Source organism: Herpailurus yagouaroundi, unplaced genomic scaffold, assembly GCF_014898765.1.
Source record: "Herpailurus yagouaroundi ecotype Mexico unplaced genomic scaffold, PumYag 163, whole genome shotgun sequence".
In the NCBI taxonomy this organism is placed as follows: domain Eukaryota; kingdom Metazoa; phylum Chordata; class Mammalia; order Carnivora; family Felidae; genus Herpailurus; species Herpailurus yagouaroundi.
The window spans coordinates 50,019,209-50,046,846 of record NW_024412404.1 but is presented as its reverse complement, the minus strand read 5'-3'; the positions used below and the strand labels follow the sequence as shown (position 1 = coordinate 50,046,846).

The 27,638-nt window shown below is 36.7% G+C and overlaps 1 protein-coding gene across 5 annotated transcripts in view; it reads right to left on the bottom strand.

Annotated features, from left to right (window-relative positions):
• The window catches only part of VTI1A (vesicle transport through interaction with t-SNAREs 1A), a 352,044-nt gene that overhangs the window by 244,392 nt on the left and 80,014 nt on the right, over positions 1–27,638 (bottom strand). For 3 of the 5 annotated variants that reach the window (XM_040486442.1, XM_040486445.1, XM_040486444.1), the window contains exons 5-6: positions 21,923–21,943; positions 17,050–17,134 (exon numbers count right to left, since the gene is read on the bottom strand). In XM_040486442.1, the coding sequence (XP_040342376.1) occupies positions 17,050–17,134; positions 21,923–21,943 (106 nt within the window). The remainder of the gene's footprint in view (positions 1–17,049; positions 17,135–21,922; positions 21,944–27,638) is intronic. The other 2 variants (XM_040486443.1, XM_040486446.1) reach the window with 1 other exon arrangement.

The following is a 27,638-nucleotide window of genomic DNA, read 5'->3' as shown; positions in this document are numbered from 1 at the left end:
GAATAAAGCTTTTTTTTTTTTTTCAAAAAAAAAATACAGTATTGAGAACTCCATGACAATGAACCAATATCACAAAAGAGAGTAAGATAGAAGGCCATCCTGTTGCTGAAAAATGAAATAGCTTCCTTTTTTGTACTGGTGCAAAATACTGAAAGGATCCTCTTTAAAACTAAAATTCTTCACAAAAATGGTTACATAGGTTTTTTAAAAAAGATTAATGATCATTAATGAGTTGAGAGATTAGTGCTTTAAGCCTGGACTACCCCTTCCTAAACCAGATTTAAATCTCTCTGCCTCGTTTTAAAGCTGTATCATAACAAGGCCAAAGTGATACTGAATCATTTATGAGGTTTTTAGAGTTGAAATATCAGAGTCATATATGTGCAGAAGTATTGTTCTGACATTTGAATTTCAGCAATAGGCAATTCTGAGACATTTCAAGTTATGCAAAACTTGACATTTCCATGTTAATATACAAAACAATGATGATGTGAAAAGTCACTTCTCTACCACTACTTAAAACTTAAACACTTAATAAAACTTTAGAAGCACGGGCCTCTAAAATTCAAACCCACACATGAAGTACTTGCCTAAAAGCTTTTAATGTTTATGCACATAAAAAGTACCTGCTGAACATTCATCTGCACTGATCTTTTTTATTTACACATGGAAAAGGGAAAAACATCATTAATTGCTTTTCAGACCACTTACTTCCAATTTACCTTTTTTTCATTTCTCCTAAATACATGTCAGAATATTCCTGTCATGAGCTATACATCATTTAAATTGTTTCTCGAGTGTTAAAAACTACATTAAATAAAATACAATTAAAAGTATATTTCACTTTCCTGAACAGCATGAACCTCAGCCAGCTGTAGTTTTATAAGAAACTGAAATGAACTACTCACAAATGACCACCATACCCAATGATTATCTTCTTAAACAACAAAATTAAAATGTTGTGACAAGATGATCTCTTGGTAGAAATGCTAAAGACATTTTTTTTTTTTTAAAGGTTGAAATAAGTAGGGTAATAATGAAGAACAAAATGTATAACATTTTCAAGCTGCAAATTAACAAGCAGATATTGACTTTTCTTTGAGGTCAATAACAACTCTTATTGATCCAAAAAGTTGATACCTACTAAGGTCAATATAAGATCTCAAGGGTCAAACAAATCTGGATTCGAACTCCCACTTCCTTTCACATATAAATACTGCTGAAATGGGTACAACTGTGTTCAGAGATACAAGGAAATCATCACTATGATGCTAGAATAAACCAAAGAAGTAGGCCAAAAAAGTTAAGAATATAGTTTTAAAAGTCAGTTACTATGGAATTTTCAGGGACATTGACCTTTAGATGTAAATTCTAGTATTACACAATTTGGGCAGTTACATATGGAGAAACAAAAAAATAGAAAATTAGGTTTTTACAAGCATCTTGCCTCTTCATGGTATTCACAAATAGAATCTCTCTTTTTCTCTCTCTTGCTGTTATGTTTTGAGAGATTATGATGAAATAATCTTTCAAGAATAGGTTTTAGGCACTTTTATACACAGATAAAATTCTTTTTTAATTTTAAAATTAAACAGTAATATTTTGGGAAATTCAGAAATGGGAAACTTATCTATAATGTTAATATTCTTACAAAGTTATTTCTATTGTCCTCATATAGTCTGTTTTACTCTTCTAAACTGAAAGAGAAAAAAAAAAATATTGACCACCATTCTTCTAATAAGTAACATAGTCTACTCCTTCTTACACATCATAAAGAGGGCCCATGAGGCTGAACCACATGAGCACTGGGACCATGCACCCATACAATGTATCTAGTATTTCCTGGTGTTGTAAGATGAAGTAATTTATTAGTCTGATCTTTTTGATAGCCAAACAAAAGTTCACATCGTTCTTTTCGGAATGACTTAGAGGCACCAAGGGAGGAAGAGCGAAGAAAGAAAGAGGAAGTATCCATTACTAGGGCATTTCCAGTGCCAAAACCGGAGCAAGATGCTTTCGACAGACATGGGTCCTGTCAGTTACTGGGGAGGCCCAATTATTGACAGTGGTGACATAAAAGTTAGGAAGGAGAAGCCAGGTCTGCAGCAGTGACAAGATCACACTGTGGATATTTAGCAAATATGGAGACTGCTCTGATCGCAAGGTACTTAAAGAAAAAAAAAAGCTTATTTTAGAAGTTTTAGATTTGTGGAAAAATTAGGTTAGTACGGAGAATTCCCATATATTTAATACCCACTTTTTCCTATTATCAAGACCTTACATTACCGTAGTACCTTTGTCACCGTTAGTGAGCTAATATTGCCGAGTATTGTCAGCTAATGTCCCTACTTTATTCATATTTCCTTAATTTACGTCTAATGTCCTCAGACATTTGTCTGATGTTTCAGGATACCAGGATCCATCCCAGGATACCATATTACATTTAGTCACCGTCTCCTTAGGTTCCTCTCGGCTGTGACGTTTTGCAGTGTTCTTGAAGCACATACTTTAGAAATGGTATAAATAAATTTGCTGACTTGTATCTATTGTCAACACTCTAGATGAAAACACATGTAGCGGAATTATCTTTTGTTACAGATCTAAGGAATATAAATTTGAGAAGTGAATAGCGATGAATGCCTGCTAGAAAAGAAAGCAAATGATATTGACTCTTTCCTGGATCTATTCACAGAACATAGATAAGAGAAAGTTTCATTTGTCAGAAATCCTAGATTACATCCACTGACCTGACCCATAAGCCCTCTACTCCTTCACCTCGCCCCATTGTTTTCTACCAGCCAGGGCTTTTTAACTGATTGATTATGAGGCAGTAAAGTGGGCAAGGAATAAATGATACGGCAGGAGGGGAAGCTGTCCACGTGCGTTCGTACAAAGTTGTGACTGGAAGGTGGTTGTCCATTTGGAACCAGGGGTCCTATTCCCCTCATATCCGGGTGACACCATCCAACCAGTCCTTGCCAGCAAAACGCATGCAGAACCAACGTGCGTCGCTTGCTGCCGACGGAGGTGGGAAAGTGGGTGGGCCTCCTCCACGCTGGCTTTGCCCGGTCGCTGGCAAAACCTCAGGACTCCGAAGCCTCCGTACAGGGCAGGGCCACGAAGCGGGAGAACCCTCGATTTCTGAATCGCCACCTGAAAGGCTGTCTGCCCACTAGGAACACTTGCGCTGGACTGTTCGAAGCAGTGAGCAACATGCTTGACTGCAGCCGGCCGCTCGGGAACCTGGGGTTTACTTGTCACAGCAGCTGGTGCTACCCTGCAAAGCAGCACAAATGGCAACTACCATTTCTGAGGACCTATGGTGGACTTAACAGGCAATGGGTGTTTTGTACAGTTTGCCTCATTTAAGTCTCACAGCAACCTCCACGTAGAAGACCTGCAGAAGTTTTATGTGTTAGGAAACGGAGGCTAGACAAGTCTAAGGAACTTGCCCAAGGTCTCCCAGTTATTATGCGGTAACCAAGACTTGAACTTGTCTAGTTACAAAGCTCCACGAACATTCCAGTTTGCTTCACTACAGGTAAAAGACAGGTGATCTGACTTGGCTCTTGGATTAAAAAGTAATTCTTATGCATTTTATATGCATAGATTTTTTTTTTTTTTAGCCGCAAAGGAGAGCAAACATTATACATGTGGTCACCCTACTTTTTGTGTGTTAGATATGAAGTCCTGTTTTATAAAGGGTGGGTGTGAGACGATTAGTTTGCTTGAATTTGTTAGCATTTTCCATATAACCTAGACGCTGTTATACAAAAATGCCGAAGAGAAAGATACACTTTGCCTTTGTAACCTGCTGATACTCTTACGGTGTTTAATTTGAGCAGAGTCCAGGAACTCAGGGAAGGCACGAAAGAGCTGTTCCTCCATGCGGTATACAGTTAACAAAGGAGAGAACAGAAAGACTGACTTGTTCTCACAACAGTATGAATTTAAAGAACTATATGGGGTGTGTATTCTACAGGAAGCCCGAGTAGGAAGAAAAATGAAACATTATACCTTGCACACAGCAATAAAAATGAGGGGACTCATTGTAGTAAGAAAATTCACAGCTGGCAGGCGATATCAGTGAGGCAATAGATACTTGGTCCATCTTCAAGCTTACCTTTTAGGGTCATAGTGTTTTAAAAAAAGGTCTCCTTTTTATATTAACAAAGTCACTCCAGTCAATCTCTTTAACTCATCCCACATGAAAAATCTGGATGACTTTGTAAAAGTTCTGTGCTTACACCAGGGAGAAAAACTGGTGCATCCTTTAAAGTTGTGCAGCTTTCTTATTATGAGAGTTTTGTTTGTTTGTTTAGAGAATAGGTCCGGGTCTGAATCATCCACAAGTCTGTCCAGAGCATTGAACAGTATAGATAATTATAGACAATTTATAGATATGTTAATGAGGAAGAGGGACGCAAAAAACATTGATTCCTTCATGAAACTTAGTATCCACTCTGGTTGGTAAAAATAGATAGCATTTGGGGAAGTATCCAGGGGAACAGTCAACTCAGTATGAACCAAAATTTCCATTCTGGATAAATTAATTTATCAATTGATTCAATGAGATAACAGATGTAAAAAGAGTCTGAAAATTTCAAAGTCAATTATACAGTGTTACTCTTTTTTTAAATTTTTTTTTTAATGTTTTATTTATTTTTGAGACAGGGAGAGACAGAGCATGAATGGGGAGGGTCAGAGGGAGAGGGAGACACAGAATCCGAAACAGGCTCCAGGCTCTGAGCTGTCAGCACAGAGCCCGACGTGGGGCTCGAACTCACGGACAGTGAGATCGTGACCTGAGCCGAAGTCAGACGCTTAACCGACTGAGCCACCCAGGCGCCCCTACAGTGTTACTCTTAATATGAGCATTATTTTCAGCACATAATAACAAAGTATTTAAAAATTACAAAATTGGGTTAACAATGACCCAAGTTTATAATTTAGAGCATTAAAAACCTCCATATTATATTAAAAAAAATAATTACACATCTGACTATTAAAATGGATGGGGTAACTGGGCAGGTTACTCTGAGATAATAAAAAGTTTGAGGGAAAATGTTTTCAAAACAAATGTTACCACTTTCAAGTATACTTAATAACTAAGGTGAACGTTAGATACACCATAGGACACACTCTGGAAATTCTCACAAGCCATGTATTTGCCCAAAGCCTGATTTTGCTCATGCTTTACCCATTTCTCCTTCCTCCTTCTGTATTTATTCCATAAGGTCCATCTCTCCCAAGTCTTTCCCTGACACGATGAAATGGACTTAATTACTTCCTGCATCTTGCTTTGAAAACACGAATCATGCTTATTATGGGGATTTAGAGCTATGTATTTCCCTGGTAGATATTTTGCCAAGATATTCCAGCTTATTACAGAAACTTACTATTCTGAGTGCTTAGGACAGTGCCGCGGTCTGTTCCTTTCTAAATTATATAAAATCTGTTTTCCCTTTCAGGCGGGTTGAATATCTACCCTACCCTATTCCCATATACAAATTTTGCTAATAATATTAATTGAAGTCAGTATTTTCTTGCTATTTCAGAGATCAGCTTAGCTCAGTCCAGGGCTAATGAACCCTGACTCTAACTTCTTAGGGCCCAATAATTGTTTTCTGAATAAATGTTAGGGCTCTGCTGTGCTCTTTTCGAGTGCCACATATTGCAAAGAGCATTGAAAGTGGATATAAACAAAAAGAAGGGCCCCTGGGTGGCCCAGTCAGTTAAGCGTTTGTCTGGCTTTTGGTTTTGGCTCAGGTCACGATCTCACAGATCATGAGTTCGAGCCCCACGTCGGGCTCTGCGCTGACAGTGTGGAGCCTGCTTGGGATTCTCTCTCTCCCTCTCTCTCTGCCCCTCCCAGGCTCATGCTTACACACATGCTCTTTCTCTCTCTCAAAACAAATACATAAACTTAAAACAAAAAGAAATTGGAAATGCAGAAAACTAGCTCCATTTTAAAGGCGTATTTTATGTGGACATAAATATCCACCTTTTAATGTGGATCAGGACCTTAGGCAATCAATTGTGATGAGACTACCAACATGGAGGATAATGGCAGGATTACTCAACAACCCGCTTATTTTTCCTGCAAAAGGGACAGTCTTCAAAAAACTTCCTCGTCTGGCTTTAGGGTGGTTTCGTCTCTCTAAATAAATAGATATTTATTTAACTATGACTTAGAGTTTATACCTCAAGATGCAAAAGGGCAGCACAGTGCCATACATGAATGGTGACCCACCATGACAGTCTCTTTGATAATGACTTTAGCTGGAAAAATATATTCTTCAATAAGAAAATTATTTTTTAATGTTGACTTTGTTCTCTTTCGGCGATGCTGGAAAACATTGTAGCCCAACAGGAAATACAGGCAAAAGCTTCAAATGTAGAGCACACACACAAAAAAAACATTTTTAAAGCTCATGCCCATCAAGTTTTCCACTTGATATAAGTCGTACACAAAGTCCTAGTCCAATGTGAACCCATGCTGTGAAAATTCTGTAGCACCCCCCTCAGAAAATTCTGTTAAATACATAAACACTGCTGAAAAGAAAACTTCTGGGCACTAGAAGTCAGACTCAAAGGGAAAATAAACCTGATTAAAAAAAATCCCAAGGAAAGTTATATAAGTACAGTGCAACAAGGTCATAAGCTTAACGGTCCTCACTGTAATATTTGAAAGTAAATTGGCATTTTAGCGATCTGCTTTGGTCGTCATTCTTTTTCTCAACTCAACAGAGATGCAACAGAATAAGAATGGCTTCACGTGTCATCTTATAAACCAAATGGAAAAGTTATAGGCATTACGGGGTAAGACACCTTTAAAAATGAGTATAATACTTTTTAATGGATTAAAAATGAACACTATGAATTCACTTGGACCACCTAAGGAGAAGGTTCTCCAAATAGGGTATAAATGACATCCTTTTCTTAACCACTATGGAGCTCACCAATATTTCAGAGAACCTCACAAAGCAAATTTAAGCGTAACTCGAAAATATTCTTCAAGAGCTTCACCCAAATGACAACCTCCCCTGTTCTTTTCAGAGCAGAACCACAGCTTTTTGAGATGTTGGACTTTAACAGGGTTGTAATTATAAAGTAAGTGATAATGGCACATTAAAAGTGATTATTTTACCACTGGGTAGACTGCTTAAAAACTTGCAGGACGTGGTCAAGTAATTCCTATCAGCATTAAAAAAAAAATGCGTGTTCAAGCAAAGGGATCTTGAAGATTCTGAGGGCGTAACTACATACTCCAACAACCAAAACAATGAATTTCTTTTTCTTTTTTTAATTTTTTTTTAACGTTTATTTATTTTTGAGACAGAGACAGAGCATGAACGGGGAAGGGGCAGAGAGAGAGGGAGACACAGAATCGGAAGCAGGCTCCAGGCTCTGAGCCATCAGCCCAGAGCCTGACGCGGGGCTCAAACTCACGGACCGCGAGATCGTGACCTGAGCTGAAGTTGGACGCCCAACCGACTGAGCCACCCAGGCGCCCCAAAACAATGCATTTCTAGCGATAATTTTTTTCTGTCAAAAAGTAAAATATTTCTATAGAAAAGTATTTTCCCTAAAATATTTTTGGGCATAAAGTAGATGGTTAATATCAATCCAAATTTATAATCCCATTTTCTGTTCCTATATTATAGAACAACATACAGTGTTAATTTCATACTGTTGCAATAGTATGGACATGGGAGTGCCTTTCTGAATTCCAATCTGTGCCTACACAAAATTACTTAAATTAAAAAATCTGAATCGGTCTTTATAGGTATAACATCATCTATTCAGATAACTGAGGACTGGGATATCTTGTCTTTCTAGTTCTGCATCCCTGAAGCATCTGATACTCTCAGCAGAGCTCAATGAAATCCTGTTAAAAATGTGAAATACAATGTGCACCTTCTTTTATATAATGTATATCATTCCCACTAAAATTACAGAATCAGAAATTTATTCTTCTACCAACTGATAACAGCTCCAAGAGCAAGAAACTTACAGTTAATACTTTTTGGATCTACTTTCCAAGAAGTCTTATAAATGACTTACCAGTAAATGGAGACAGAGACAGAAAAAGAAAAACTTTCTTATATTTTGTGCAGGAGATATTAGCTCAGTTTCAAGCTAGCTTACAACTTCAAAAATATGTATTACTTTGTATTATTGTGCATTGTTTTATCCATCAATCTTTTCTGTAGATGATAAATTAATATATTTGATGATCTGTGTTTTTGAATATAATTATTACACTGTACCCAGCAATGAACACTCAAAAGATTTGTTGAAGAGAATAAGGGAGGAAAAGAGGAAGGAGAAAAGAGAAGAAAGATGTTAATAATAACAATGAGGAACAGGTAGAAGATTAAGAAAATGTCAGGAGACATGAAAAAGAAAACCCTGAAATGATAAAGAAAAGGGCTACCTTCAGTTTTATAAAAAAAACTTTGTTTCGATAGATACTTCCAAGACTGATTAAAATTTCAAAATGAGGGGGTGCCTGGGTGGCTCAGTCGGTTAAGCATCCGACTGGCTCAGGTCATGATCTCATGGTTCATGAGTTCTAGCCCCACGTAGGGCCCCATGCTGACAGCTCAAAGCCTGGAGCCTGCTTTGGATTCTGTCTTCCTCTCTCTCTTCCCCTCCCCCACTCACACTCTGTCTCTGTCTCTCTCTCTCTCTCTCTCAAATAAATAAACATTAAAAATTTTTTAAAAGTTCAAAATGAATTCTACGGTGAGTTGATTAAAATAATAGTAATAATAATAAGGGAAATTGAAAGACAGTATTAAGAACCAAAAGACAGAATGTGATAAAACTGGAGTATTGTGGACTTCTACTTCATAATCCTCCTATAACTCCTTGAAACTCTCCGGAAAACTCCATCAGTAGTTCAGTCAAGACTCTGAGACAATCAAAGAGGCAAAGGAAGGGACTGCATATCTCAAATGCATTTGTTCTGATTCTTTTAAAAGTTCTGAACACGAAACACATTTGGTTTGATTTTTAAAAGGTAAGCTGATACTTGATTGATTGCTTTTCTTGTATGAACTCAAAAAAAGATGTAGGCAAAGTAGACAAAAGTGGTGTACACAGCTTATCTTAGTCTCATGAAAATGCTATAATTCTAAGAATTATTTGTTTCCCAGAAGAAAAAAAAAAGTGCTCCATATGTTTCTCTGCCTTACTCTATTAGGACAAATATATTCAGATTTTGATGAGGGAAAATCATAAAAAGCAAAAATAACCTGAAAATATCATGTAAAACAGGTCTGTGGAAGTATAGCCCTAAAATGGGGACTATCTGCAGCTTAAAATTAGGTAAGTATTACATAGTTTTGAAATAAAATCTATTTTTTTAATTAAAAAAATATTTGCAAGGGGTATAAACTTTGGAAAAAGGGCACAGACCGTCAGCTACAAAGTGGATATGGCTTGAAGATCTACCAATGGTGACCACAGTTGATGGTACTGTAGTATATAACCGGAACTTGCTTTTTTTATATATATAGAGAGAGAGGAGGTAAGGAGGGAGACAAATATGTGAGGATGTGTTAATTAACTAGATGGTGAGAATCCTTTCACAAGAGAGAGAGAAAGAGAGCAAGTGAGAGAAAGAAAGAGACAACAAGAATCCTCATAGAAAAGAACTAGGACTCCAAGAAAACCCTTGAACAGAAATGGAAGAATCTCCTGTGTCACTTCTACAACAAATATGGCCTGCATAGAAAATATGTATTTTATGAAAAGAACTTATAAATACGTGAACATTGGTAGTACACTTACGCAGAACATCTATCTTTGCATTTCCCTGATAAAACAAGACACACAGGAAATTGTGATGAATATACCATTTGTTTAAAAATGATGTAAGTAGTGTTAGGGGCGCCCGGGTGGCTCAGTCGGTTGAGCGTCCGACTTCAGCTCAGGTCATGATCCCGCGGTCTGTGAGTCCGAGCCCCGCCTCGGGCTCTGTGCCGACAGCTCGGAGCCTGGAGCCCGTTTCGGATTCTGTGTCTCCCTCTCTCTCTGACCCTCCCCCATTCGTGCTCTGTCTCTCTCTGTCTCAAAAAAATAAATAAACACTAAAACAAATCATTTAAAATAAAAAAAATAATAAAATAAAAATAATGTAAGTAGTGTTAAATATAGGGAAAAATGTATTTTGAGAAAAATAAAGTGTCATAATGAGTCTCTTTTGGGTTAATGGATAGGTTACTAGCTGTTCTAGTTGCCAAGGAATGCCTATTCATATTTTCCTAAACAAAGTAAGATAAAGAATTATTACAGCTCCTCAGCAAGACCCTCATATACAATGCCACCAATATCAACAGACACTACCATATGTATTACTCCATAGGAAGTGTAGGTGTTAACTAGACATAGCTACCTGCCTAAATTTTTCCACGCAGGTTTAGATATACATGATCTACACATGTATGTGAGATTCAACGACATGGCTATTATCCAGTTCAAGCAGGCACAGACTAAACGCTAACACTGGTAAGTGGACATCTAACTTAATTCTGAGGTGCACAAGTGTCTTGGCTCATCGTGTTAAAATGTAGATTCTGATTCAGTAGGTCTGAAATGGGACCCAAGATCCTGCGTTTCTAACAAGCTCCCAGGGGCTGTTGCTGGTTCTGAGCCCCACTTTGGGTAGTAAAGAACTGATACATTTCCTCTTGAGACTATACAAGATTAAGCTAAGAGATAATGTATGTTTATATTCAGAACCTACCTAAAGTGAAGATTTCTAGAGGAAAAAGGACCCATACTTTTGTGAGATAATTTTAAACATCTTTCTACATACATTATTTCATTTATGCCTTATGTAAGCTCTAGGAAATAGGTATCATTATCATCTTTTTTCAAATAAAATATCATCAGAAACTTGGTTTCAAGTTCAGATTTATAATTGCAGTGTCCACCACCGATAGCACAATGGACTAGCCATTGTATGTGCTGAAGTCCACCCAGGTCCAAGAACTAGTAAGTCTCCATTTGAGGGGACGTGGTATCCTTAAGAAGGAATCTTTGGGATCTTATGTCAATTGTTAAGGAAGTTAATGACAGATTTCAAGCTACTTGCCCCTGAATGGCTTTTAAAATGACTTATAGGGGCGCCTGGGTGGCGCAGTCGGTTAAGCGTCCGACTTCAGCCAGGTCACGATCTCGCGGTCCGTGAGTTCGAGCCCCGCGTCAGGCTCTGGGCTGATGGCTCGGAGCCTGGAGCCTGTTTCCGATTCTGTGTCTCCCTCTCTCTCTGCCCCTCCCCCGTTCATGCTCTGTCTCAAAAATAAATAAACGTTGAAAAAAAAAATTTTTTAAATGACTTATAATTTCTCCCATATCTTTACCATCAAATCCTTCTATTCATTTCAATTAGTAAAAGAACCATATCTGGGATTACTGTAAACATTTCCTAACATGTCTCCTTGTTTCCATTCCTTTGCCACTCGACCCCTACAATCCCTGTTTTCTACAATTCAGATCAGGCCACTTGTCTGCTGAAAGCTCTCCAATGACATCACACTCTAAGAGTCAAATTCAGGGTTCCTTCCCATGCCCTGGGGCCCCACAGATTCTGCACCCCATCTGGCTCTGACCTAATCACGTACCATGACTGCTTGCCTACTTTGAGGCAGCCATCTTGGTCTTCTGTTGCCTGGACATCCCAAACATCTTCTCATTTTAGAGTCTTTGTGTTTGCTTTGCCCTCTTGGGATCCTCTGCCCCAAGTCTGCTTATTGATGGCACCTTTGTACTGTTCAAGACTCGGCTTACAACGCATCTCTCTGGGAAGTCTTTCCTGACTAGACAGCCTAAGATAGCCTTCATCAGTTACTCTTCAGTACCTTGCTTCATTTTGCCACTATCTGAAATGTACTAGTCCATTCATTTATCAGTTCAACAAAATGCCTGAATCATTCTGCCCCCAAACCCTGTCTCCATACATAAGTTGCCTGGGAACAGGGATCTTGGCTATCTTGATGCTACTGTGTCCTCAGCACATGACACACAGTATTCAATAGTTTTAGAACACGTTATGTGAAAGGGAACTTAATAGATGTGAGAACATGACATATTTGGACTACAACAGATCACTCTGGAAAATCTAGGTATGTGGGACCCATTCGTATCTAAGTGTGGTCTATTGGTTAAGAGCATGGAATCAGACAGTCTGACTGTACTATTTCCTAGCTTGATTATAAGTGTGGGCAAATAACTTAACCTCTCTGTACCTGTTTTTCTATCTGTAAAATGAGAAAAGAGTAATGACTGCACAGGGTTGTGGTAAGGATTAAAGAGATAACGAAGGCAGAAGACTGAGAAAGAAAACATTGCATTATTTCTACGTATATCCAATCACTAGTCCATGGTGGGGAACCTGCAGGGACCTGAAGGGAGGATGGAGTACCTTCTCTTCACAGCAGAAGACTGGCAAAAGTAGAGCACCTTGTAAGGAGATCAATGACCAAATGGAACACCAGAGCTGGGTGGCTTGCTGTGGCTCCCGGCTGAAGGAGTGCTGACTCATAATACTTAGCTACTCAGGGATGGCAAGAGCAAGGTTAATAACTGGTACAGCCTACTCTTCAAAGATGTGAGGTTACTAACTGTAGGAAGACACTCTCATGGTTCCGGAGACGTACTGGCAGGTGCACTTGGGCCCATTTAAGGTACAGGGTGGGATAGTCATGACTATCTCCAACTATCTGCTTACCTATTGAAAGGAAAGAGTGAGCCTTGCATTTCTGCCCTTGTGTAATTTCTCGTTCAACCTATTTTGTTTATTAACCATACAGTGTCCATTAGTTTTGTGCCTGTTGTAATTCTGGGATAATTTACTGCAAAGGAAAGAAAAATCATATTTTCAGACTAAAGGGCAGATGACTCAGAGTTTTAAGTCCCCGACCTCAAACAAAATGGTTATCTCCACAGCTAAGAGGCATACTTGATTATTAGCAGGAAATGAAAAAAGGAAGAGTCCCTTTTTATTCACAGATTTTAGGACAAGAACTTATAAGAAATGTCAAACCAAGTCAAGCCAATGGCTCATACAACCACCATGGTGTTTCATCTTTGATGGTCACTCTTAAGGTAGTTTGTTAATGAGTCTGATAACTGTCCCTCTTGATATTAGTCTTAGACTAACATGTCCTACCATCAGCTCTTTAGTTTAATATCATTTACTCTCCCATCTGCCTCTTTTCTAAATAGAGCTGTTCGATTAACTTGTAATCTCATAAATTTTCTCAAAAAGGAAGGGATCCATGAAAGAAACTTGATTGGTATTAAACTCAATATATATCAAGGTATAAACGGCACTTAGAAATAATCATGTACTTTTTCTCAGACCAAATGCATTCTGGACATGTGTTCCTCTGCTGAGTAGCTGTTCTTAAAGTCACAATAACTGCCAATTTGACAAAATAAATGATTCAAGAACTGTAGGAGATGAGTTTCATTATTTGCTAGGAGGATACTAGTGGTCAAACTAATATGCTTTCCATTCTATTTACATATAATTGATCATATATAATAATCGAACTTTCTCTTACGATATTTGCCAATAATAGTCATCAAGTTAATGAATAGAAAAGTTTACAGATTTTTGTTGAAGTCTCTTGCCAATAATTTTGAAAGATGACCACTTTTGCTGACAGTAACATATAAAAATGATGACTTTTACAGAGCCCTCGTTACTTTCTAAGAACCTGAATATATATGATCTCATTTTACTTTATAACAACCTTCTGGGATTCATAGAATCTGGTGTCAGGTTTCCATTTTACAAATACAAAAACATGCACAGAGAAGTTAAGTGATTTCTCAAAGTCACAGAGCTGATTAATTACCAGCCCAAATGATGGAGTTGTTCCCTCTTTCTCCAATTCAGCCGATCAGACAATAGTTCCTAGATTTTGTGGAAAAGTAAAATTTCTAAAAACATTTCAGAGGACCCAAATAGCATTGCCAATTTTGTTATTTTTCTGGGTAGGGAGAAAATAAATATATAACTTCCACCTATTATTTATATCACATCATAAAACTAGCCTGTCTTTTATCACCCCAAAATAGAAAAAACATCATCTGAGAAAAAGTGTAGTGCTTTAAATTAATAAAATCTGCCTTATGAGAAAATCACTACTTTGTAATTTTTTTCTCATTTTGCTGTGGCCTGGTGAAAACTCCTGTTGTGGTCAAAGAACTACTAGACCAATACTTGGAAACCATTCCCCTCTTCTCTGCTCTTCCAAGTCATACGAGCTTTTCTACTGCTTTTCCTCCTTGCATTTCACAGTCTTTAAGAAAAAGAAACCAATACATGCTAAAAGTTTTTCCTTTTGAAAGACATTGTTCTACCAATACTATAACAAAATGATCAGCATCATAAATTTACATCACAAGCAAAACACAAAACTGCTGGCTGACTAGGCCTGACCAGGCTGAGGGCTACATGGGAGGCAGCAAATGCAGAAAGAACATGGCGCCCATCACGATGACTTTTTCCTCACGTTACTTTAGGAAGATGCAAGGACAGGACAAAGGCTTTGTGCCTGCCTTTGTGCCTGCTTTCTCATTTCTCACTCCACTTTCAAACTCAAGAAAATGAATTATTGCGATGACTCTTATCTAGGCAAAGGCTGTACCATATCTGTCATTACTCACAAAGCCCACCCTGGTCCTCCTCCCAGACTTGGTTTTATAGTCTGCAAGAACTTCCCAAGCATTATATGACAAATAGATACCTAATTTTACAAAACTTTATAATCTACCATTGTATTCTACCAAAAAAGTCCAAGGGGATGGAGGTAGGTTTTGGGGATACTCTTAAAAGTGACCTTCTTCCATGTTGACTACATTGATAAGCTGATGTGAATGTTGTATTTTAGCACACATCAAAAGGAATCACCATCAAATTCCATTCAATCTTATCATCTCGATCAATGTATGATCCTCTAGTATCTGTGATCTTCTTTGATAACTTCCTTAAGCTTTGGGATGGAAATACATGAATGGTATAGTGAAAGAGAAAAGGTAGCCCAATCAGACAAATCAAGCCCTGTGATCAAGTGTCAAAGCAAGAATATGCCCAACCCAACCCAGTCCCATGTGGAAAGAGACTCACCAATGGGATGTTTTGTCAAAGAAAGTCCTTAGATGTTCAGAATGCATAGGGATACCTTCCCCAAAGATGTCAAAGTAACAATTTTTAAAAATTCCTTAAATGTATACAAATTTTAACCACAATAAAAATTTTTTTCTGCGAATAAAGTGCCTGTATATCATCAAATGACTACGAATTAATATAACATTTATATTTGTATAGTTTTATGAGTTTTATGTTATATAAAACATTTTCACATATGGGATCATATCTTAGGATTTTTTTGTTTTGCTTTGCTTTAGAGAGAGAGTGTGCAAGTGGTGGGGAGGGCAGAAAGGGGGGTGGTAGAGGGAGAGGGAGAGAATCTTAAGCAGGCTCCACGCCAAGTGCGGCCCAACATGGGGCTGCATCTCACAATCCTGAGATCGTGACCTGTTCTGAAATCAAGAGTTGGACGCTTAACCAACTGAGCCATCCAGGCACCCCTTATTTCTTAGGAATGTTCTGAGACATATAATATTATTTCCATTTTACTGAAGTAGATACTGAGACTACGAGGTTATGTGAGTTGCTCAAGGTCACACACACAAGAGCTAGAACCAGTCTGGTCCTTTGACCTCACCTTCAGGGCTCTTTCTGTTATTGACATTCTTCACCAGGGCAGTCACTTCTAAAGTTGAGCCCAAGGACAAAAGGAACAAGTGAAAGGTGGTTTTTATTCCAAACAGGGCAGAAAGCCAATCTATTAATAATGTTAGAAAGAAGGGCTGCCCCACTGTTAATGAATCTGGAAGGGTTACAGGTTTTTTTTTAGTATTCTCACCATTACTATAATGCCAATGCCATTTGTTTTGTTCTGATTCAGTTCCCTAGACCTCATCACATAGTAATAAGCCAATATAGGATAGCCATGAACCCAGGTCAAGAAAAAACACCAGCCATTCACAAAAACAAATCTTTGGAATTATTTTCATTATACCTGCTCTTCTAAAATAAACATTTTCATAACACTAAATGTAAAATATCAATGGAATTATTATTAATCACATATTTTTGGGGCTTACATACTAGCCAAGAGCTATCCAAACTACGCAAAATAAATTCTACACAATATATATTTCACAAAACAAAACAGATAGCTAAGTTACAAGAAATGGATGACTTTGCAGGGGTTAACAGATATTTATTTACTGTATAAAAAAACACAGTCATTGCATGAAACATTTATAATAAAAAAGCCTGTCTATTTTAAGTAGACAAGTCTTAGAAGTCAAATTCGTGCCGCATTTTCTGAAATTAATAACTAGTGTTAACACAAACCAAAAGTTTGGACAGTATTAACTAATGCTAATAAGATTCCCATGAACATTAGCCTCGTTGCTCACTATGGCTTTTCTTTTCCCACATCTGATTATGATTTAAAAAAAAAAAAACAAACGAAACAGGATCATTAGGAATCATTTTCAACACCGGGACAAGAAAGCAAGGTAAGCTAGATTTTGTTACTGCTTTTGCCCCTAGTTCGCATCATTTAGACTGATTAAAATGTTAATTTTTACATATGTGAATGAATGTAAAGGGGCAAACAACTGGAGGCCGCACCGTGCGCCAGCAATCATTGCGGGTGGGTAAACTGACAACATGTAACTGCATATTAAGACAAATGTAGAATTTAGACAAAGTATTCCATCTCTTTTCAGATGTATACTTTTAAACCTCAGGAACTGTTTTCGGTAGATGTCATGCCTTTTAACTTGAAAAAAGATAAGCGCAAATAAGCTCCCAATTGTCTCTCCAATATGTAAACCACATCTCGGGCTGCTGTCTCTGCTACTCCTTTGAAGTTTCCCTGAAATGTCATGTGTTGTGAAGACTGCTGTGCATAAGCAAGACAATTTGCTCACTCTCAGAATTCTTACCGGTTTCCACTGCTATTTGGTATCCAGCCTCTAGTCTCCGAGATGACCTTTCCAGCCTCTCTGTGTTATCGAGCAGATGTGCCCTCTGAAAAAGAAAAAGGGAAAAAAATCAGACGGTCGTCTACAATGTTCTTTTTTTGCCTTAAAAAAAAATTTAATGCCTTCCTATGCTCTAACATTTCGGGGGGCGGGGGGAGTCACTAGCCATTATAGATAATTTTTAGCAAATCTCCTACGGGCAGATTTCCAATCAATCATGTATGGACTATCCGCTTTTTTGTTTTAAAAGGCAGGCTCATATTGTATGTGGCCACATGAATCTTTTTCCCAAACACTGAGAAATGTACGAAGATAAGGGCCAACTGGATCTTTCCTATTTCAGCAGAGTAGACGCATGAGGCCCTCGCATAGATAGATTTATGATGCTTATTTTGTATTTATTTTTTATAAAATGCAATCATTTAAAAAACTCATTTGTTCTTTTGATTCCTGCAGATAGTAATTTTTAAAGAGAAACTTTATTTTTAAGAGAATGCTGCCCTTCCCTTCTCCCCGCCCCCCACCTGCCCATTTGGGAAGTGTAGCAAGATGCCATATAGAATATTCGCTATTAAAACAGAATATTAAATGCTGTTCTAGTTTTAAGACAACTTGGGGTAACCACCAAGAAACAAGAGAAGCATGTTTCTCCATGCACAGATACTCAAGAATGTGGATTTATTTCCAAATATATGACACTGGATTGAAGGTGGACTTTTGACACCTACTGTTTTAGACTGTGAACTAAAAGGATAATAATTATATATATTCTTCTATGTTGGAGGGGATAATGAGAGGATTTCCCCCAAATTCTCAACTTCTCAACTTTCTTTTCTGTATTGACGCTGTTTTGTTTTGTTTTTTAACCATAATGATCAGCCACTAGATCTATTCAGTTGACCAACAGATTTATAACAGACTTATTCACATGGCTGTGAATAAGTAAGAATATACGCACGCACATGAATGTGTGTGTGTGTGTACAGATGCACATATGTCTGGACACTTAGAAACATACGAATATGTGTATCTGTACATTTCTGTGTGTCCATGCGTACAAGTATTTGTATAAATTAGTACTTTTCCCCATCAAATCAGTTTTGGTATCTGGTCAAACAGAAAGAAAAAATGCAACCACAACTCCTATAACTTTGTGTTGTTGACAGATGTCATTTAAAATCGAAGAAATGCTTTCTAATAATAATAAAAAAGGAGGTGCCACACGTATTATCTGAGTGGCTGTCGAGCGAAACGATCTACCTTGCTCTAATGAGCCCCCATGGATCGTGGAGATGCAAGCTGTATTGACATGCACACTTAAGCTAATACACCTAGACCAGTGCCTCCAAGCTCTAGCAGCCAGGGATGCTGACAGAATATCTCGCTTCCATCTTCAAAGAAAGGAAGTGATTAGTATGTTATCATTACCATTCAAAACGTGATTTCCTTATTCCCTCCCGGCATAGGTGACACATCTGAGATGCGGCCAGACGTTGGAGGCAGCTAAAGCCACATCAAAGCTTTCCTTGAAATTTTTTTGGGGGGAAGGGCCTGGGGGGGGGGCAGGGGGAGGAAGAATCATTAAAACAATGCATTTAGAACAGAGAGATAGGACCTGATGTGAAGGTCAGGAAAGCTGCAACAACAGTCTATAATAATTAATAGAGTTGTCTAATATACAGTGGAGAAATTAAGAGAAAAGCTGCCCCTCCCTCTGCAAAAAAAAAAAAAAAAAAAAAAAACTAAATAAATAAAAGGGAGGAAGGAAAGAATGCTTATATCATGAAAATGCTAAATCACTAAAGGCTGTAATTGAGAAAAAGAAAACCAGGGGAGCTCTCTGTGTTTGGCATATATGACTATCTTTAAAGAAAATTAAACACTTCACTCAGCTTGTCAAAAATAGCTTTCTTCCTCCTAATTTTCCCTGCATGCAGGTTTTGGGCATAGGGATTGTTCTTCCTTTCTCTGAATATTGTTTTCTACCTTAACAAAGGACTTAATTTCAAACTGGTAATTCTCTAAAACGATACCAGATTTGTGAAATCAAGAGTAAATGTGAATTTTAATTCAGAATAACAGAACAAAAGTTTTTGGCTCATTTTCATATTGGATGAAATCCCTAAATTAAAAGAGAACATTTAGCCGCTGCAAATTAAAAAACAAAAAAACAAAAAACAAAACCCAAAGATCAGTACTGGAAATGGACAGTCTAACTATATGATAATAGATAATACAAGAAAGAAAGCATTTAAATGTAAGATGATTCTTGGAATTCCATGAAAAGGAGACAAAACAGATTATGAAGTGTATGGCTCTAATGAGGAGCAAATTTCTAAAAGAACTTAAAAAAAATGCATATTCCTAAATCATGGAAGTAACTCTTCTTCAGGACAGTTCAATTTTATCGGAGTAAATCTGCACACAAGAGGACTACCAGTTTACCAGCAGCTTTCCAGCAGGACCTCACTTTGTATTTTGGAACCTCTTCACTTAAGTCAAGCTAAAATCAAGTTCTTGTAACAGCTGTGCTATTTACATTGTTCCCTTAGTTGTGCATTGCCCCGGTCTCTGAAAATGAAAGGAAATACACTACAGTAGCAGCTGATGCTTTCAACTTGCCCCCACACTCCATCCCAAACTCATTCTCTCACCCTCTCCTCAGCCCTTTCAAAGCAGGTAAGTGAAGCTGTGCAGGAGCTTCAGACAGAGCTCAGCTCGTGTGAGGAGCTGCACAGCGTGGAGAGCTGGAGATTCAGGATTCAGACGGAGGGCTCGGCACGGCCAACATCACTTCTGCTCCCCGTGCACACCAGCCTGCCTTCAAGCACGCTCAGTCCCCAGAACTGAGCCGGAAAAGAGCATCACAAGGAAGGGATGGGGGCATACTCTGTTTCCAAACACAACAAAACGTCCTATTTTGAAACAGATGAGTGCTTGTCTTCTCAGGAGAAGTATAAGGGGGAAATCTGGGGTACACTCACTGATTATTATTAGAATCCTGACTGAGAAACAATCATCTCTTGAGCAAACCATGTATCAGTGCACCGTCATCATCGTAATCTATTTTACAAATATCGATGCTACATCCATATCAAAGACTGGTAAAAGAATATTCCAGAGTATATTATTCTATTGGGTGAATGACCTCATTCTTCCAGGTACAATTCCATTCCAGGTTACAGTTTTGGAAACACGCAGTCCAGAACCGTTATTGACGAAACAGTTGCTATAGGCACAAACAAAAGAATTAAGCCATAAAATGATGATAGAATGTGTTTTAAAAGAAGTGCAGACATGACGTTTTCAGCTTTTAGAATTAAGATTTCTATGTCCACACAATTCAGCTTAACAAAAATAAATCTCTCAAAAATGCTGATTGTAATAAGGCACAATACTTTATTAATTATATTCACTAAATTCAGGGGCAAGAGCTTTGTGTAGTTTCTTCGCCAGAGATTTTCAAGTCTATTGTTAGTTCCATTAAGATCTGAAAATTCGGATTCTTCACCTAAGCATGGGCATATGCAAATACACACAAGCAGGTATTCTGTCTTGCAAAAAAAATAATGTTGAGTATCACTCACCTCAAGAAAAATCTCATATATCAAAACTGCAATTGATTATATTCATTTAGTATATACATCTGCTTCCATAAAACACACAAGAAGGTTGGAAGGTAAGGGTTTTATATATTTTCACCTTTTAATTTTTTTATCAGTATGCTCTTACTAAGAGATGACAGCACTAATGCATCTTAAATCAGAAGAGTTGTTGAAAACCACTGTCCACAGCCTCTCATTTAGCATTCATATCACCTACAGAATGATGACATACCAATAAAAAAAAATTCTAGGAAAATCCAAATCAATGCAGTCAATCTAAACTCAAAAATAATTCACAGTCCTCCTTAGAAGCAATCAGACAACTTTTAAATTGCAAAATGGGCCATTATCTTCTGCCCTAGTATAAAAGTAACAAAACTCAACGTCACTAAGTAAAAAAAATATAACTGCTTTTACCTGTGAAAAAAAAGTATATTTATTACATATTTATTAAGTTTGGCCTACTTAAAAACAAACAAACAAAAACAAGACCAGAATCATTCAGCATCCCTCAACGATACTGGGATAAAATTATAAACATTGCTGTTAATATTTGCTGGGCCACAAATAGGTCTGGAACTGCATTATAATACAGACCGGCAACTCAGAAAAATGAGAACTCACGTGGGTGCTATTTCCTACAAAAAGGAAAGTGTTTAACAATGAGGAGAGCTTTGGCTATTCTTAAGAATCTGTGTACACAGACTAGTAGAGCATTTATAACATATGTGTGTTTCCCTAAAAGGAAAACAGATTCATGGTATCTTGTGTTGGACCTAAGAATCTTGGGTGAGGGAAAAGGGTATATTTAAAAAGAGTTTTCAGTAAATTGGAATGTCAGAAAAAAAAAACATTTTAATCATATTGACTTCTTTGAGAAATCAATACAAATAAAACAAATCTGAAGTCAGTTGACATTAAAACCACACTTAGGTAAACTTTTAAGATAGCCCTTTATTTTTTTCCTCCCTTTTTTGGCCTTTAAAATATGAATTTTTTCCAGATGCCAAGCAACAACAATGATCACTGTCCTAAGCATGATTAGAGTTTATTTGTTTTTTAACAGATAGTCAGCAAAGAACATTTCTAACAGTATAATCAATACTTTTGCTATGTGTGAATTTTCCTGGAAAAAATGAACCCAAAGATCTTACTTCAGATTTAGAAATTCAATTTTATAGGGAAAAGCAGAATTAAAAAAAAAAAAAAGCAAGCTAGGAAGTACTCACCTCTTCACGTAATTTTATCAACTGCAACATGAATGCACACAAAAAAAAAAAAAGATAAAAAGGAAAGAAATGGCAGGAAAGAAAGATCAGTTGTGTGACAGGATACAGAATTAACATTGACAATTTATCTGTTTACATGTTTAGCATTTAAAAATCACAGACAAACACATTAAAAGAACCTAAACAGAGACTACATGCAGAGTTTTTTGAACGAATAAAGATCACTTTCTCACACTGTCACATTAAACAAAGAGAATAGTGTGAAATTCTCTTTTAAAGTACATCTAAGACACCATCATGAAATAAAGGGGAACGACTTCATAGAAGTCTATATTATAAAGAAAGAAAACAAGTTTACTGTTCCTCTCTTCTAAGAATGTACCACTGAAGAGGTTTTGTATATACAAGTTTTCAGGATGTTTCTCTATTTTGAATCTTGACAACTGATTTCAGATTTTCTGTACAAATAAAAATGATTAATAGTTCATGCTTTTGTCCCAATAAATATGTAAAACAAATAATTATGTTAGTTAATATCATAGATGGGCCCACTCTAGTAATACGATTGTATTTGGAGGTGACATTATTTTAACTGAGAATAAAGCATGCCGGGAGAGATAATATTTAGGACATAGTGACAGAAAATATTTCATTATCCTTAGAGATACTGTGTATATCTGAGTTGATTTCTAGGGTTTGTTTTGCTTAAGAGGCTACTGCAATCACATGGTGGTTTTCCATTTTTTTAGTTTTTGAAGTTTCTTCATTTTTCCATTTTCTTCATCTTGTAAACTGGGCCATCTTAAAGCCATGTTGTTTGTTACTGCAGTGTGTTCTCACTGAAGTCAAACCAGAAAAACCACTCTTTACGTGCTAGTAAATTCCCTGAGATAAGGTTTTAATTCTCCTTTGTAGGAGATTTTTTATTTGCCTTCAATCTAACAGATAACACAAGTTACTTTAACTCTTTAGAAGCTAGAAAATGGACACAACCATGTATCTGACTCATTTGTGTGTGTGTGTATGTGTGTGCTGGGGGTGTGGGTGTATTTCACAGTATTCTAAATCCAATATCGTATAGTTGAGATGACTGCCATAGTTTCCGCGATGAAGAGAAACTGAAACCGATGTTATGAAAGGCTATAAACCACATTCTAGGTCTAAAATTTGCATCCTCGGCAATTCAAGTCTACAACGGATAATTTCTAAACATCCAAATATCTGTAACATCTGTTACAACACTTGACATATACAGGCCAATCAATTAAATTATTGCTTTGGGAGAAATGTGCCATGAATTGCTCACTCTAAGTCTCTCTAAAAGTATCATGTTTACTATGGCCCAGCTTTCTCCATGCTTAATGCTGTTTTCGTCTCCAATTCAAGAAAGGCAGTATGCATTTCCGCTCATTCTGTTGTTTCATTTGTTATGTGTGAAAAGTATTTCAAGTGCAAAAGAATGAGATTTCAAAATTGTTATGAATCTTTTATAAAGAGGGTGCAGAATATTACATAATGTCTCACAAGGCATTTAGTGAAAATGAAACTTTTAGCATTGTCCTTTCACACCATACTGGGAGTTGTAATTATTTTTAATTAATATACTCATTCTCTCAGCCATCGACCAGTGTCTATGAGTCAAGCATCTGGTTTCATGTGAAAAGCTACCACATTCTTCCCAAGAAAAAGTAAAATTCGAAACTAAAATACCTGGCCTAACATACATAGGAATCTTTTCTCTGCTATCTGAACATCATGAGAGAAAAAGGCAAACATTAATTCTCAGAAACAGACGATCTGGGAATTGATCGCACAAGCTATCTTTTCTTTCTGGGCGCACCCTTCTTCAGTTGACTATGATACTCAAAGGGCCAAAGTTTAAAACTACTCCTCAGCAATTGAGACCATTTGGGGCATGCCACCCTGCCATAATCAATGAGTGTTTAAAAATGCTACCCATTTGTTTTTTCAATAGGTTCCAAACAAAAAACGTTCTATCTTGTTTGTGCCGCATGGCTGCATTCAAGCTCTACACCGGATTTGTAGCTAAGCTAGGTAATGGGAGGGGTTTTAATCTTTATCTTTTTTTTTTTTTTTTAAGTTAGGCTGGGAATTTTCATTCAAGTAAACAAAAGATGGTCTATGTTTGAAAACTAACAATGCTTAGACTAGACTGAAAGTCGCGATTTCGTATTTTATGGAGTTACTAGCTCCACCATAGGCGACTTGAAAATGTGCCGTGCCACCATGTTGGGTTATGATAATCAACGTCTTTTTTGAAACAAAGATTTTTTTTTCCCCCAATGCAGAATTTGATACAAGAGGTAATCTGTTCCTTTGTGGGCTGAAAAAATCTGGTTTACGCTGGTTTGAACCAGTGGAATCTCTTGTGGTTAAGCCTTCTGCTGTGGCTAAAATCAAAACTGCACTGCAGAGCATGTGAGGGTTCATGCGCGCGCGCCTGTGTGTGTGAGGTGTGTCACGTGACCCCCAGAACTACCGATTTTTTTTTTTTAAAGCTGATAACGCCACTGCCGTCTCTGTCCGCATACAGATAACGAATAAATGCTGAACTCTATTAAACGCCCTTTACACATTATCGTGGGTCGAACACACAATTTTCTGAACTTATGATGACAGTCTATTTATTTTGCTATAAACCCTCAGCACGTAACGAACAGATTTGTGCCTGGTAATGATCTGCTCTGCCAGGGCTATATGAAATGATACCGACCTTCTTTAGATCTTGGGGAATTAAATTGACCGACTTCACCCCCTGGTCTGTAGCTGAAGTTTGACACACTTTATGCACAGCAAGCCCAAATCGGAACTTAAGAGAACCTCGTATTAAAAAATTAAGCAATCATATGTGCTAAATATTACTTTACCACAAAAATTTCGGCACATTTAGGAATATCCTATTCCTTAGATATGGATTTGAACCTTCTATTTAGGATTTATGAAAATTTCATTTACTCACATTTATTCACCAATCAATATTATTGTGTATATGGAAATTGAGAGACTATTAGGGTTCAAAAATAGAGTCTGGAACATTTTGTGTGCCACATCATCATACTCCACTATAAAGAGGATTAGGGGATTTAATTCTGTAAGATTTTTTTTTCTTTCCCTTTCCTGAGAATGGTTTTCATGAAACTAAATCAAGGTAATAATTATTAAAGTTTCCACTCTAAATACAGCACTACTACATTTCAAAAACTCAACTCTCTCAAAGAATTAAAATGTTGCCATATGGAATGGAAAACATGGTATTTTAAAATAATAGAATGATAATGCCTAAGACAATAGTCCTTGGAAAGCTGATGACCCACCAAGGCTCAAATGTGCAAAGTAGGTGATTTTGTTCCTTCTTTGTAAACTAGGGACGAGCCATATTTGATTGTATGAGATGGCTATGAATTAGAAATGAATTTACACAAAGCCACTAATTTGGAATTAAATAGAATTGTATACTGTAGGAGGGACACTAAAGATGCACTTGAAAAATTCTTAATTGCTGAAACCTTGAAATTTCCAATGATGTCAGAAATGTTTATATAAGAGTAAATTAATATACTTTATAGTTAATTGGCAGATTTGCGTATGAACTATCAGGTTTTAAATGCCTAAAAAAATGCATTACAAATGGCCAGAATGAGAAATAATAGCTATGACGTTTACATTTGTCTAAATCTCTACAAAGAAGCCACTATAGGGAAGATGTGCATGTTGCATTGAAAATAACTAGTCAGTAGTCAGTAGTTATTTTGCCTATTTGTAACCATTGCTATAATTCTTTATTATTTTCCTTTTCTGATCTATAATTTTTAAAAATTGAGATATATCCCAATTTCAATGAGACAAATACTGCTTTTTTGTCTCATTTTTTTTATCTCAAAGATTTCTCTCTATATTAAAAGTTTATCTTAACTACTATATGGCTAAGAAGTTCTGGAAAATCAACTGATCAACAATTAACTTGAAGATATACTTAGTTTTGGGCTGACAATATTTTCTTATGTAAATGATAGGTAATCGTACCCAGAAAAGAAACTATCTTCATAGTCCTTGAGCTACAAAAATTAATATAAAGAGACAACTTAAAATCTTTTCTTCCTTTAAAGAAAGGGCTTCTGTTTTGATTCCGTAGTCTGAATGAATACTGATGCAGAATAAAGAGTTATTCTCAAGTGACCATTCCTGGCTGAGAGATGTGTTTTAGTTTGAGGGATTTTAATTCATACATTATGATAAAAAGCCCCCAAACAAAATTTAATGACTTCATTATGGTATGGAAATTCTGTTACAGTTGGCAACAAAATGTCCAAAAAGTTAAGTGTGGTCTCTTTGAACTTTCAAACCTAATTCGAATTTTGGACTGAAAAGTTCTCATAACTAATAATCTAACAGTAACATCGTCTCATGACTATAATTTATCATATTGTATTTATTGAAATGACAGCTCCTTATAACTAAACTTCAGGTTCTCCAAGTACATTCAGAATTTGTAAGTTTGATTTATACAAGTCCAGAGGAAATCTCTGCGAAATCACTTTAAAGTGACAGGAATATAATTTGAAAAATTCAGAAAATATGAACTCTACCTATTTTTGCAGAGTATTTTTCTTTAGGCATAAAAAAATCACACTTGTATGTGTGTAAGGCAAATGTTTTAGGCACATAAAATGTCCATTAAGAGAAGTGAACATGCTTTAAAAAAAAAAAGAGAGAGAGAGAGAGATTCCTGTCACAGTACTACAGCATCTATTACAATAAAGGAGTCTGAGTTAGACAGGAACACCCCCTTCCTTTCTATTTCCTCTATATTAACCAGTAGTTTCATATGAGGGAAAGATCTATAGCTTTCTAAAAAATTGACATGGGAACTATGCATTCACTTTTTTTGCAAAAAAGAGAATGATTTTTTTCGCAGTAAAGATATGAAATGAAATTATGATTCATTCATTCGAGAGATATGAACAATCTAAAACTCACTTTAAATAGGAAGACAATATTTTTTCTCTCATCCTCATGTTATTTAATCTATTATGAGTAAAACCCTTTCTCCCACCACCCTTTTATGTTTGTTGTGCTCCTTGTTTTTTTTTTTTTTTTCTTTCCCCCTTAGCTGTTCTCACATTCTAATCAGGAAAGCTGAAATCCCAAGTCAAATCTTAACATGTTTACATTTCTAAATTCAAGCTGATAACATCCAAAAAGTGGCTAAGGTGAGATCTTTCCCAAAACAAACATAATCAGCTTGGTGACTCTTCTCCTCTTTTTGGGGGGTTGGATAGATGGAGGCCTTAATCCCATGAGTGTCATCCCGTTTACCATATTAACATTGGAGTAGACAGTAATATAGTTTCAGCATATATAGACCTATAATATAATCTATTTGAAATGGTAAGTACAATTATGCAAGTTTTCCAATGTGTACCAATATATTATGTTTTACTATCTTATTCAAGTTTTGGTTTACTCCATGAATGATTTATGTTCATTTTTATTTAGGCAGAGTAAAGACCTTTACAATACTAACCAAAGGAATATGAATAAACACGCTCAGGTCTTGCTTCTGAAGTTCCCATCATTTATTTTCTCCAAAAGTGTCAAAGAGAGGAAGTCACTAGTGTTGTTTGTGACATTTTAAAAGTCATCTCTACCCTGAGATGACTTTTTAAAAAAGTCATATACATTATTTGCATGAACT